This window comes from Falco cherrug, chromosome 12, assembly GCF_023634085.1.
Source record: "Falco cherrug isolate bFalChe1 chromosome 12, bFalChe1.pri, whole genome shotgun sequence".
Lineage (NCBI taxonomy): Eukaryota > Metazoa > Chordata > Aves > Falconiformes > Falconidae > Falco > Falco cherrug.
Window position 1 is genome coordinate 35,065,323 of NC_073708.1, and position 14,743 is coordinate 35,080,065.

Consider the following 14,743-nt stretch of genomic DNA (forward strand, 5'->3'; position numbering starts at 1 on the left):
CCTCCCCCCAGCCCAGGCTGCTCCCAGCCCCGTCCAGCCTGGCCTTGAGCCCTGCCAGGGATGGGGCACCCACAGCTGCTGCGGGCAGCCTGGGCCAGCGCCTCGCCGCCCCCATGGGGAAGGGTTTCCTCCAAACATCTAATCCAGATCTACCCTCTTCCAGTTTAAACCATTGCCCCTTGTCCTGCCGCTACAGACCCTGCTAGAAAGTCTGTCCCCATCTTTTTTAAAAGCCCCCTTCAAGTGTTAAAAGGTACATCAGTACACCAAAATTGTGCTGAAACATTACAAGTAGCACAGAGAAGACCTACAAGAGTAATTTGCAACTGGAAGCCTCCTTGCAGTAAAAGGTTTGAGAAGACCAACGATTCCTTTTAATCCAAAGTGTTCAGAAGGTGGCTTAAACTGGCAGTACAGGACTCCAGCCTCGCACATGAAACCAGCTTCACTTTGTGAAGAAATGAAACAATTCCGAATAAATCAAAAGGGATTTTTCTAAACAAGGAAAAGGGCTTCAGGGAGGATTTGCGGGTTTAATTTTAAAGCTTCTGTTACACACAAGGTCAAACTAGGGGGCCATAATAGACACTTTGGCCGCATAATCCACACATCTCCCAACAGAGAGACATTTAACCTGTTCCTGCCATTCAAATTTAAAAGCGCTATATATTATTAAAATCAGTGGTTTAACTGGACAATGTTTAAGGTGTTATTAAATTCCAATCGGCAATAAACATCAAGAAGTACTGCAGTAAATCGTTCAGCCTCAAGAAGGAGAATATTTAGTAGCTGTTACTGTGTTTTGCTGAGGAGCTGACCACCTCCAGGACTAGTGACAAAGATGACCCACCCCAGCAACACCTTGGTAGTCATCCAGCACCAAACTTCAGGGCTTTGCACTGCAGCCAGTGCACGCTAAAACAGAAAAATCTTCCAGGTATTGATCAGAAATGACTGTGATCTGAATTACATCATGTAAATCCTATGCATTTCATCAGGTCTGGGCAAACTAACACAGGTCTGTGATAGTTTTGTTGACCTGAAGCTGGTCCTTGACACCAAGCGAGGCGGCAAACACTGTGAGCTGATGCTTACAGCAAGCCATGCCAGGGATGGGTACACTGGTACCAGTTTTGGATGGGGACTGGAGCACCACAGCAGTAAGGGGCTCCCAGCCAGAGGGCAATGCTGCCCAGCAAGCTGGGGGACCTGCACCAAGACCCGAGATGGTCGGAGCGGAGCCTCCAGGAGCAGGCTACATCCTCGCACCCATGGCTGGGAGCAGGGGCTGGTCATAGCAGGGCCTCCCGAGGGGCCTGCCAGCCTTAACGTCCCTGCACCTCCCACCTTGGCAGCAGGGGATGAGCCAAGCGCCCCCCGGACCCCTGCCCGGCATGCTGCGGGCAGGCAGCTGGAACCACAGCCCCTCCTCGGGGCCAGCGCTGCCATCCCAGCGGCTTTGCCAGTGGTCCGTACCGCCCCACGGGCAAGGCAGAGGATGACAGGGACCGCCAGGCTCAGAGCTCTGCGCTTACTCAGAAAAATTACCCAACCCTGGCAACTGCAGCTTCCCTGCTCGCTTTTTGCAAGCAGAGGCTGATAAATGCACACATGACGCAGAGGTACAGCAACACTTACTGTATGCCAATGAACCTATATGGACCTATAACGAAAGTTACCCAGCGATACTGCTTTCTGCAAATATGCGAATGTAATACCCTAAACTCACGTGCAAAAGGGCTGCTTGCAAATAAAAGTGTCTCATGCGTCCTCTTACAAGCAGCAATGACACAGAAATACTCCTCGCCACGCTGCACAGCCCGGCCCCACCACCAGCATGGCCACTCGGAAAGGGACCGGGAGGGCTCACACATGCCGCTGACGGCAGCGCACGCATTTCACACCTCAATAATAAAACACTGTAGAAAGGATCTGAACTCTTCATAGGCACTTAAGGAGCTTAGAGGAAATTAAAGGATATTATAGAAATATGAATTATAAAGAAGGAAATACTAAAGGATTTTTCCTCCATTATGTCCCACAATTACTTTAATTCCTCTCTAATGGCAAGAGGCTTAGCGTGATCCCAGTAAATCACCAAGGAGTGTTTGTAGGGAACACCAAAGTAGGGCCTGGTCCAAGCCCTCGGAAACCAAACCCCAGCCCAGCGCTGGCTCTCCCTGCCCTTGCACAGCAGCTGTGCCGTCAGAGAGACGATTCACCAGCACTGGCTCGGCATCCACGCACCCGAGACACCGGGACCAGAAACACATACTCACACTGGTAAGAAGTTCGCTTCTCAACCCGTGTAACATCACCATGGGACAAAGGCACAAAATTAAAGGCATTCCTCCTCCATTTCATAGCCTTGCATTTCCTAAGCATTTAAGGCCATCTTTTAATTATATACACAAGAGAAATGCAACATCTGAAAGGACAGGGTTGAAGAAAAACAGTTGCAAAAGGGAAGGTCCTGAATCTATTAACTAAAATACCAGTATGCTCTACAACTAAAAACATATTTTTAAAAAGAACAGATACCAGGGCTTGTAGGCAGGAGTAATATTCAGATACGTTATAGAAGTGCCATATTCTTACCAAATAGCTTGCTTGTATTGGTAATAAAAATGAAACGTTCCTGGTGGGAACTGGGACCGTTCCCCGAGTGCCTGCGGCATGGAGGATGCTCCCAGCCTCGGCAGGCACAGAGCAGCTTTGGCCGCCTGGGCAGGCTTGCGCTTCTTGTGACTGATGGGAGAAATAAGCCCATACTGTAGATTTTCAGTTGGAAATCTATTTCTGAGTGAACGGCAAGTAAAAAATTTGACTTTGGGCTCATCAGTATGTGATGATCTAGCAGTCTTAATAATGAAGATAAATTCCTGAGCACGTCAAAACATTTATGGAGAAGAGTCAAAGAATTAAAATATGCACAGTGATTCTTTAGATGCTCAGACTGAAGTTCAAGCTAGTATCCCATCTACAAGATTTAGTTTCATTTCAGTTTCAATTATAAGATTTTATTCTTGCTATTAATTTCTTCTGTCATCTGAAATCTAAAGATTTGACGTAGTAAGACTCAATCGTTGTTGGAAGTAGAAGCTTCTCTACCTTTTGCTGTGTTCAGTCAAGAAGGGCAGATTTTTCATTTTAAAACAATAGAAAAACTAGTAAATACTGTGCAAAGATTACTTGAAATTGTAAAAATACTGCTTTATATAAGCAGTGTAATGAGTTTGGTTTAGATAAAATTCCACTCACATTGCTGCTATCATCTTTAAATTTCTTCTTCATTGCCAGTGTTGATTTGCCCTTGCTGAGACGCCGGATCGCTGCCCAGTTCCACCTTGCCTTTTGTCTCCGCTTCCTTGTGCCTGTCTTGGGAAGGGTGTGGGGGGCTGCAGCCTCTGCTCCTGGAGCTTTCCAGCCACTTGCGGATGTCTGTTTCTTTACGCTCCACTCCCTGAAAAACAGTAAATCTTCTACCATGAACGGGAATTTCATGCCAGCAGTGCCTTACCTGGCCAATGTGAGAGCAAGGACCGCGCAGATCAATAGGTGCCTGAAGAGAGCTGTTTAATGACCTGCCTTTGTGCACTCTCATCCTCCTCTCCAGGCTCCTGAAGTCATTGTCAATGTAGAGCAAAATGAAACCAAAATCCTCAGAAGCTAAAAAATAAAGACATGAAATCAGAAAGCAGAGCTCTTTTCAAGTGCAGACGTAAACGAAAGATAACTCCAGACCCAGCTCTCCGCAGGAAACTCTGAGTTAAGATCCATCTTTCCCTCTACTCCCCCGACCAGTACCAAAACACACATTTCATTTCTCATGTCACCTCCAACAAGCATGCAGACTCAGCTGCTGGATAATGCCTTACAAAGATAAATTCATGCAAGGGACCGATGAGCGCCAGGCTGCGAATGTTTTATTGGGACAGAAGCCTCAAACCGTGGGCAAATCCACGCACCAAGCTGGGCTCGCACTTTCCATCACGCCTCCATCAGTAGCTCTGTCAGCAAGCCACCCAGCTTGCCGCTGCGGCAGGCTGTCAGTGTGTGCTACATGGGGATCCGCTCCAGACAAGCCAGCAGAAAGCAACATCTCTCTGTGGTATTTCTATGGGACACCTGAGCTGCCTGGCCCTGAAAGGGACAGAGGAGAGTGTTGCGGGGGGACTGCAGCAGGGGCTGGTGGTGACAAATTCCCAAGGCTCACCGCAGCCAGCAGCTCCCAGCCTCTCACTGCCCAGCACTGGGGCCCCAGCAGAGGGAGGACCGTCCCCTGGGATGGGGAGCCCGCCTGGGGCTGCTGCAGGAGTGCCTGGAGCGGGGAGGTTGGGGGCAAGGGTCTGCATCCTGCCCACCGTCCGTACCCAGTGGGTGTACCTGCGGAGCACTGGGAGAAATAAACACATACAGTGGATTAGAGAAACACCCAATCTGAAGCCGGAGTTCTGTTATTTATCAGATTAATTATTCTCTGGAGGCAGATGTAATACCTAGACAAACAACATGAATTTGCAATTCTGCATTTTGTCAGTTTTCCCATTATGCAACAAGGTCATCTCTAATTGACTTTAAAATCCGTCTTAAAGGAGGCTTTGCAAACAAGCTAAGAGCCTGTCCCACCAGTGCTGAAGGTGCTTGTGCCTCTTGGTGGTCCCCTCTTGCCACCACCTTGCAGGGACACTTGCCTGCCAGCTGGTGGGACTACGATGCAACGTGCGTGCCATGGGGTTTCATCCCTTTCCAGACACAACTCCAGGCGCAGTGCTCAGAGGCAGACGTCTCCACTTGGGACGCTGGGGTTACACAGCTTAAAGGGGGCGTATAGCTACATGGCTGACGTTGCCAAGTGAATTTGAGAATCAGTGGTTTTCCACGGTCTGCAGATGAACAGTGAATTTCCTCCTTTGTTGTTTCATTGCCTTTGGGATTATTATCACTTAACTATGCCACAGCCATATTTAGGAATCCCTTCTATCAACCATGGCCTTCTTTGCACAAACGTAACAAAAAAAGAGATCCCTCTCTGAATTCACAATCTGAACCTATTGTATTAATCCCTGTGAGGGCCTGGGGGGTTTTGGTGGTGCCTTTTATGAGGTTAATCTGCAGCTGAGAACGGACTGCCACCTGGGAACACTACCCGCTTTCAGAGGTGGCAGCCCACACTCCAGGGATGGACGGGCTGTGCGTTAGGAGTGCTCATGGCTGTACCCTCATGAGTGTAAGGACCACACTGCATCCCTACAACCACCTTGCCAAAACCCGTCCTGGCCTGTCCTTGCCACAGCACGAACCACTCGAATGACTTGCTGCAGCCGGTGCCCCCCAGTGCTCCCAGTTTTCTTCCCTTAGAGAAGCACCTGTTTCCCAGTGATAGAACGGGACCTGCCCTCGGCTGCTCTGCTTCACGCCCTCACCGCGAGTCCAGTCCCACCGTACAAGACTGGCTGTCAGGCTACTGTCACACAGGAAACCTGGGCAATTATGTTCCATAACAGTTTTAATCCAACAAAGACCAAATGCAGACATATTCAGAGCCAGGTTTTCCTGCCTAGTTCTGCAGCTGCTGAAGAGCATCTCTCCCCTGCGCAGGGAAAAGCCACCACCATGAGGGCACTGGGCACCTGTGCTGGCAGGGCTGTGGCTGGGCACCTTCTCCCCAGCACAGAGAAGAAACATCTCGCTTCCAGGGCAGCCACCTCCCCCTCCCCACGGATGGAAGTGGAAGAGGTTTCCTCTGCATGCCCACACTCTGCCTTCGTGACCCCTTTGCCGCACACTGCTGGTGAAGAAACTTACCCAGAGCCATGCTCCTGTAGATAAAAGATCTCCACGGAGCGAAGTCTGCAACTCCCACACACAGAAAAAGCCCCACATGCTGCCACATCAAAAAAACCTCTGCTATTCGGCTTGTAGACTCAAAAGCTAAGTCTTAAACTGTGAAGTTTTTTCAGCAAAACATAGCTCTTCTGCACTTTTTCATGCCTTTTTTCCGATTCTATTGGGGATTCTGTTTCACAAGAAAAATATTAATCCAGCAAAATGCACCCCATTTGGTCACTAGTGGCAAAGTAAAATCTAGGGGTTTGGGGTTTTTTTCAATTTATGCCACAGGGTATTCATTTTTAGATTTTAAAATGCTTGCCAGTTTGCTTTCTGTACTGTCATGGCAGCCCAGTTTTGCTGCTGTCTCCCCTAGGCATCCCACAGCCATGCGCCAGCATCCCCCTCCACTCCCCCGCCCGCCGGACCCACCTCCCTGCTGGCACCCGGTTCCGAGGGGAAAGCTGGAAACCCAATGTTCAGCTGCACAAGCCACTCCCCACCTACACCGCTCACAATGAATGAATCACTTTCACCATGAGTGCAGAAATTATTTTTTATACCCTGGAAGGCAGCGTGAATAGATGGGCCCTATTTCAGTTCTACATGGCAGTTCCTGGGCACAAATCACAGGAGCAGGACACGGCGGCAGGGCCAGGCAGAGGGACAGCCTGGTAGCACAGACTGTCTCTAATGGGGATTTTAACAAAGTTATCAGTTTTGTGTTTAAGCCACTGAAGACGTGATACTGACAACAGCACAAATAAATTGGAAGTCTGTTACAAAAACAATCCTGCAAATTTTATATTTACATGGCAACCAGCTTATTATATTTACATGAACATCTGCTGCAGGTTCACTAAAATCTTTAAAACAGATGGACACGAAGAAAGAGCTGGTAATTAACAAAGCTATATGTTGATTAAATCAGCGTGTGGTTAATTTTAATGATTACTGATCTTTATTGGGGTCCATAAGACTTCTCAAAATCAAATTCGCTTTAGCTGACGTGTTGATTAGCTGCAGAGCCACAGACATGAGTGCTGCTCGCCCACGTGCCACAGCACCGCGACAGCCATCGGCATTCTGCACTCCTCCACAGGTGAGGGTCTGATCCTGCTTCCAGCAAAATTAACTGGAGCAAGTAATTGTGGCTCCGTAGCCAAGAAGTGCTGTTGTGAGCATCCATTGTGGCTTGGACATAAACCTTTCCAGGATTAATTAATTCCCTTCCAAGTAGAGCACCCTTTCAGAAAACCACAAACCAATCTCCATTAAGACATTTTGGCAACAAGGAGCTGGCCATCGCCCTCTGGTAGGATGCTCCAGCTACCAAGTTACCTCCACCATAGACAAAATGTGTGTTTATCTCAGCTTCAAGCTTTAGATCTCCTTATATCCCTGTCCACTAAACTGAAAAGCTTTCTGTTATCAACCCCCTGCTCCCTGTGTTCATACTCACAGCCCGAGATCAAATCATGCCTGGCCCATCTTATCCTTGAATTCAGCAGGCTGACCCCTTCCAGGCGCTCGGTGCCCGTCTTCTTCTCCTGGCCCTTACCCCTCTGCTACCCATGGCCTTCCATGATTCCTCTGTGTGGTCCCTCTTCCTGATGTGGTCCCCCTCCCCCACATGCACCGGCCACAGCTCAGCACAGGGTTTCCACACCAGCCAGACCTGAGCAGTGCCGCCTGCGCCTCCCCCGATTCCCCATCCCTGCGGGCATGGAGGGTGCTGGCCAAGCCCTGTCCAGAGGTAATGGCCATGCCCTCACCTCCCACCTCCAGCTGCCACCTGACAGCCCAGCTCACGTGACAGTCCAGCAGCATCTCACTTCCACCCCAGATGTCACACTGGTGTCAAAGCAAATGCCATATGGGCAGCTGGCATATCAATACTCTCCCCATCTACCACATTTGTCATCTCATTAAAAAAAAAAGCAAGTCTTATCTAGCGATCCTATTTTCCATACCCACACATTGATTGACACTAATTAGAATACATTCTAATTAATTATACATTAATCAAGTCTCATATCATCTATTCTCCTGGACTTACCCGCGTTGTACCCACCGGTCCTCCCGCCCTGGCACAAGGCTGCGTGCCTCCAGCTCCTGCCCGCACTGCCCAGGCCCCGGCGCTCCAGCCTGAACCATCACTCTTCCACTTGCTTTTTCTGGCCAGTTCTACTGGTGAGGAGAAAACAAGAAAAAGATGTTAATTTGAGAAGAGCTTTGTGTTTGTATGATTCAAAATCAATACACAAAGAGTACCAGTACAGCCTCACAGCACGCCCCAGGGAAAACGCGGCCACAGTCTGATGTTCCGGAGCAAAGCACTACCCAGTTATTCAGGCCACTGCTTAAATACCACAGCGACCAAGAGGCCAGACTGCGTTAGTGCCAGCTGCTTATGGGCGAGGGGAGAATAGGACTGCCTGGGTGGACTACCTCCGAGCCGAAAGAGGTGGCTCAGCTCCTCTGAATCATTTCACCTGTGAAAATTAAGGGAGTAATGAGCACAAGCAACACAATTTCTGATGGTGTCCAGAGAAATATGGCAATTCAGCAGTACAGATCAGCTGGCTAGTACAAGGGATCAACACTGACTCGGAGCTAGCAGTAAAGCCACCCTACTTGGGGTGGCACGTAGAACACCCATAAGAGGTAGGAGAGTTTCAACTATCCTCTTGTCACTTGTTTTAGGTGAACAAGGGCAAAAAATTACTTCTGGAGGAAAAAAAAATAATAACAGGGAATCTAGACCAGGAGTTGCAAAAAACCCCCTCTCTTCATGCTCTCTGACTATGATAGCACTGTAGGGCTTTCTGCACACCCCAGAGAACAGATGTGGAATACAACTGGTCCATCCCTGGGGAAAAGAATTGTATTAAAAACATGCAGACCAATTCTCTGTTTTGCAAGTGAAAAATAAATCAAATAGGAGTAAATTTTTGACTGGTTCTTTTGTCACCAACAGAAACACCACCCCAGAATCCGGATAAGGGGAAGGCAAAGCCACTGGTGTGCAGGTGTAGCACAGCACATTGCAACAGCAACAACACGGGTTTCCATTATGGTGTGAGCGGTACAGCATATTGCACTACTGGCTGCTGTGGCTCAGCAGAGAATTGCTCTCATCCCTTTCTATCAGCAGAGCCAGGAAAGTCATCGATTCAGAGGAAAGGGGTCCATCTCAGACCCCACGTGGGATGCGGCCAGGCCCTTGGTCCGCCAAGCCTAAGGAACAACCAGGACCTGTGTCAACCAACTGGTTACAGCGGAGCTGAAAGAATACATGAAATAATCCACACCGAATCAATGTTTGTATTGGAGATGTTTAACGTTTGATATACTTGAAGCAGAAATGGCTTAAACAGACTTGCAAATCCAGCCTGGTGTTACACTAATTACTCTAAACGAATTCACCAAACTGTGCAAACTGCTGAGTCTGTACTATAAAAACCTTTCATAAATACCAGGCATTGGGATCCAAAACGCTTCAGCGCATCCTTGGAAGACAGGACTATCATGGCAACTCACAACTCAGTGGCAGTTTGTAATTAAAGAAACATTAGCCAATTAAAATTACTGCAGGTATAACCACTGAGGGTCTGAAACCATACCACTGCCAATACTGGAAGTAGTCCTGGATTAATCTAGCCACATACTTCTTTTAATAGTATTTTTCTTTCCGCAAACGCTTAAAAAAACCCAACAAATTTTAATACTTAAAAAAAAAGGGCCTGTGCACCACACCTCTCTGTGCATTTCCCTGTAGCGATGCCCTGTGATGTCGCACATGAAGTTTGCTCCTGCAAAAGTCTGCGGGAACACAATAGGATTTTACATAACATTAACAAGCATAGTTTTATCAATGCGGAAACACACAAAGATGGCCTAATCTCTAAGCAAATATACATTTCTGATTAAAAGAAAAAGGCCTAAAAAAAAGCTAAACTTAGCCATCACAGATAAGAACTACTGCCATATGCTGCTACATAGCTTCACTCTCATTCAGAATCACAGGGATCAACAAAACATTGTCAGGAATTATGTCAGTTAGTGTGGATGATAATGCAGAGATTAGATTAATTAAACTGATAAATCCCAAGCATGGATCAAAAGCATCCAATATGGAGAAAGCAAGCCGAGTGACAGGTGAGAAGTAGCACCAAGATTTGCAAAGGTCCCGCCAGTCCAGCACGGCTGGCAAGCCTGGACTGGTAAAATGAAGAAATAAAGAGAAGGAACCACAGGTGGGTCTGGGTAAGGACAGTGGCGGGTCCTCCTCGGCCGCGGGGCTGGGCTGCACCGCGGCTGGGGTCTGCACTGCGGCTGGGGTCCGCACTGCCCTCCTGGGCCACCACAAGGACCAGCCACCCGCAGCCTCCGCTGTGGCCCATGGCAGGGTGAAGGGGTCAGCAGTGCAGGAGACCCCCACCCCTGATCATGCCCAGCCCAGGAGGAGCTGCCCGAGCCCTGTGCCCTCCTCCTTCACCCCCAGTATGGTGCTTTCCATCTGCCATTTTCAGGAAAATGGTGCAACCATCACTAAGAGTGAATTAAAGAAATTACATCAGGAATACTCAGAGGAAATAGAAAGAAAGAGAAACATGCCAAGATGTTTTTTTTACATGGATACTTTTCCCTTTGCAAATTTGCTACTTAACAGAAGATAGCAATGCAAAAGAGCTGCCAGGAAGAAAGAGGTGAGTAATTCCAACCACAGATTTCAGAAGAAAAGCCTTTACAGTATACTTTAAAATATGCTTTATGCAAATATAGTCTAAAAATTAGAGGAAGAATATGTATTGTAATTCTTTTTACGTAGCATTCTCCTTGCTGCTCAAAAGGAAGTGACATTTAGCACATTAATGAGAATCACAAGTGACACTACTTTGGAAAATTAGCAAACCAGTAAAAAATAAATAATAGTATCATCAGAGGAAATAAAGATGTAGGCAGAAACAACCAGAAAATCTTGTGAATAAACCTGTGGAACTCACTGCCAATGGATATTGCTGAGAGTGAACATTTCATAGAATTCAGCTATGTATATAGGTGCTCAGACAAAACACTTATTTCAGCCAGGTATTATGGAAGAGGATATAAAACCTTCTATATTAGCATAGAAATATACTCTGGATTTTTCCTATGGACAAAGGTTCCCATAATGATCCATTTTTGTGGTTTTTCCCGTGCCTTCTGAAGCATCTGACAGTGGTAAATTACAGAAGAAAGGATAACAAAGCGGATGGATTGTCAGTCTGATCTCATATGTCAGTCCCTAGATTTCTGAGTAATAAGGTGAGACTTAACTGGGAAAAAAAATGAAAACTATTAAGCAAGGCAGAAAAGCACGTATTGAATACGAAACAGAAACTTAGAAAGGTAGTAAAAGCTAGAGACCTTGGGGCTGGATTGGACAGTAAATTAGAAATGAAAACGCAATAGAATTTGGCAGCAAAAAAGGTCAATGCAATTTGGAACTGTATGTGCCAAGACTTTCAGTCACAGAGCAGGGAGGATGCAGCCTATTACCAGTTTTCTAGACTTAAGCAGCTTGAATAAGTTTCAAATAAATATCCAAACATTTGGATGCTTAACAAAATCAAGCCTCAAAACCCGTTTGGATTTTCGCTTTGATTTCTAACATCTTTATGTTTGGCCTCTTTTCTGAGAATTCAATCTGTTGTAAAAATGAATCTTTCAAGATAAGCACCTGCAGTTGCCAAGAGACTATTGTGTTAAGCCTGAGGATGATTTAGCATCCTCGCAAACTGGGATTTTGGTATTAGAAAAAATTGCTTCGCTCTTAGTAGCAGATACATTTCAGATGCCTGAGAACATGGTAGTTGCTTCTCAGAACTTCTGGTTTAGTTATTCCCCCCCGCAAACCACAGCTATTTTACTTAAACAACACTATTCTTGAGGCCCATTACCCTGGCCACTGGATAACACACACCAATATATAAGAAAAGTCTCTAAATGAGACACAAAATAGTCCTTTCATTTCCAAATGCCCTGCAGCGACCTTTCCATCGCCAGAGCTCAATTTACTGCCATTTACTGATCTGTAATGCAACGAAAAGCCCAACTGAAGAACAAAATTTCCTGCACAGTTCCTCTGAAACTGAAGGATACAACAGACTGGGGACTAAGCTCCAGAGCTGTCAGCTGCCCCTAAAAATAAACCTTACTAATATTTAATGCCCTAAGTATTTAAATACTATGATGCAGTGAATAGCAAGAATTATTTTGTCTTTGAACGTGTTGTTGCTGAACTCTTTTTATAACCAAAAATTACATCTCTTGGCTGTTTATTATTGTTTGATTTAACTAAATCCTCCACGTCAAGGAAGTTAAAATCACTTCAGCCTCGACATTCACTAGTGATTTTCTTTGAAGAAGGTAGAAATTTATTTGGCTTGACCTAATGATTGAACTAAGCAGGTTTTCTTCAAGCCATCTGCCAAGCTAGACATATTCACTTTGCGTGCTCTAAAGTTGCATTAGAAACGTTCCTCATAAGCACAAACAGCTCAGGAAGCTTTTAAATGACTGTGCATTGTTGAGATAAATCCAGTGCTAAAAACTGGGTGGTTTTTTGAGAGCCTCTTTGAACCGGGAGGGAGGGGCTTCCCGTTATTTCCCTTGCAGGCTACAGAAACACATTTTTCCAGGCATTTCACTGAAAGGCTAAGCAGCAAATGCGGTCATTTAGAAAATGTAATCATCTGTAAACAGTGTATTTCCTAACAGGATGGAGAAAACATTAACAGTCAAATTTATTGAAGACACCATTCATAAAACTTCCAGTTATGACAGGGCAGTAAATACAATACGCACTTTGAAACAGGGAGGACTGAGAAAGGCCGGGCAGGTCAGCAGAGCAAAGGCGTGCAATGGCAGGGCGCCTGTGCTCCCGGCCACGTCGGCAGCAGAAGCCAGCGATGCTCACGGCCAGCATCACCCAGTGTGGGGGCTAGCCCGGCGTTCCAGCCCTTCCGCACTTCCTGCTCTCACCATGCTCTGCTGGCTCAGGCCTGGGTCCGAGGTGAGGTCCCTGTGCCCCCCGCGTCACCCAGGACCAGTGTCAGCACTGCTGCCATCGCTCTCACCACTGCTCCAAAACGAAGCGGCACTGCACTAGGCAAACTGGCACGGCAGAGCTGAAGGCAGGGATGGGGTTGCCAGGAGGGGGTTGAGCAGGGTGGGGAGCTAGAGCTGCCCTAAGAATAGGTGGGATGGGCACAAGGCTCATGCGTGGCAAGCCCAAGCAAGCTGCAGGAATGCTGTGGGGCTTTCCCCAGTGACCCAGCAGGCTCTGGCCCCGTGAGCCACAGCAGCAGTTCCTGCTGTCTCTCCTCCACTTTGTAAGAAACTCGCCATTGTTTCTTGCTGGTCAAACTCTTAGTTTTCCTGTGGTTCTTTTTGACCTAAACTGCAGGTTAACAGAGACCCAAACTATGTCTGTTGGGTACAGCAAAGCACGTAGCAAGTAACCTTAAAAAATGGGAGTTTTTAGATCAAAAAGATCAAAAAACTTGCTGTTGCCAGTTATCCCTGGTCTTTTAATTCTTGGTCGTTATGCCAATAAATTATAGGTTCAAATAAATGTACTCTTCTCTGGGTTCGTGGCAGATAGCAACAAAAACCCGAGAAATGTATCCTGCTCAGTACAATAATAAACGGAAATTCGCATTTGGTATCAAACTACTGGAAAATAGAAGGATGCTGAAGGAACTCTTGCTCAGAATTGCCTGAAAGTGTTTGCTTTCACTCCACGCCAGCTGCGGGGACAGCTAATGATGATGCTAGAATGGTTTGCTGACTCTTACACAACAGTCTGAAGTACCTTAAATTGTCCCAAATGGCAACAGTTGCGCTGTGTGGTGGACAGAAAGGTCAGAAATAATGGAACTTTGCCTTGAAGCTGTTCGCAGTAACACACAGCAAACTCGAGGGCAGCTCCCCCTGCTTCTCCGGGAAAATGCAGCTTTGCTTCATTGCCTGAATCTGCACCTTTGATGACTACAGAGGTTCCTGCTCCCCGCTTCGCATGTGGGTGAGTCTGATTACTGGGAGTTGCAAAATTTACATGAGAAGCCTGTCCATTAAAAATTCCACATAATTCACAATATCAAGCACTTGGTGGAAATCAGAATGAAGATGCATTACAATGAGGATGTCAGCCTAAAACCCAAAAATGAAATTTACAAAAAATATTATTGCTCGGTAGGAAGGATTGACTAGAGTGTATTACACTATTAATTTTTAAACAACTGCAGTGAAATAAGGCCAGCTGCTAGAGTGATCAGAGTGAAGCAGGCGGGAAATTAAAGGCTAAGGTTTGTACCTGAATTCAACTCATACCCCTGAAACGTCTATTCATTATAGCGTCTAAAGAAACAGGAATTTGTCAGTCCTTCAGGTGGTGTAAATTAAGAGCACTTCCATTTGTTTCAGTGTAATGATCTCTGTTTACACCAACAGAGAAAACGTAGCTTCAAGTCCTACTCCTTGAATTTAATCTTCTGGCTTTTGCTAATATATCAAAACACTTTTTTACAGAAAATTACTCCTGCTAATTTTATCAGGCTGCCTTCAGAGGCTAGGAATGCCGAGTCTGATTTTTATCTTGGCTAAGTTGGTATAAAATCGGAGGCTCAGGCTGCTTTGGTGGCAATACCCTGAACTTCTGCAGAGCAGCGGAGATAATCCTCTGACAGCTCTCCAGGGCTTCTGTTCTAGCCGAGAGCCCACATTCAAATACAGATGAAGGGCAAGTGCTGCCTGGCTTCCTTCACGCTGAAAATCCACCTTGTTCTGGTGGATCCAGCCCCGCTTGCTATTCCTGGACCCCAAAACAATAGCTTTTTCTCTGCAGAACCTCACACTGGGGATC

General features: G+C 46.6%; 1 protein-coding gene across 23 annotated transcripts in view; it reads right to left on the bottom strand.

The window, feature by feature from the left end:
* LOC129737165 (uncharacterized) overlaps positions 1 to 14,743 on the bottom strand; it is a 92,430-nt gene that overhangs the window by 13,496 nt on the left and 64,191 nt on the right. For 8 of the 23 annotated variants that reach the window (XR_008734685.1, XR_008734682.1, XR_008734697.1 and 5 more), the window contains 2 exons: positions 7,892 to 8,019; positions 3,262 to 5,887 (listed from right to left, as the gene is read on the bottom strand). Coding sequence is in view for 2 of the 23 variants with exons in the window: in XM_055724309.1 (XP_055580284.1) it covers positions 3,278 to 3,669; positions 4,217 to 4,386; positions 7,892 to 8,019 (690 nt within the window). In the remaining 21 variants the exon portion in view is untranslated. Of the gene's footprint in view, positions 1 to 311; positions 2,429 to 3,261; positions 8,023 to 14,743 lie in introns of all 23 variants that reach the window. The other 15 variants (XR_008734691.1, XR_008734680.1, XR_008734681.1 and 12 more) reach the window with 12 other exon arrangements.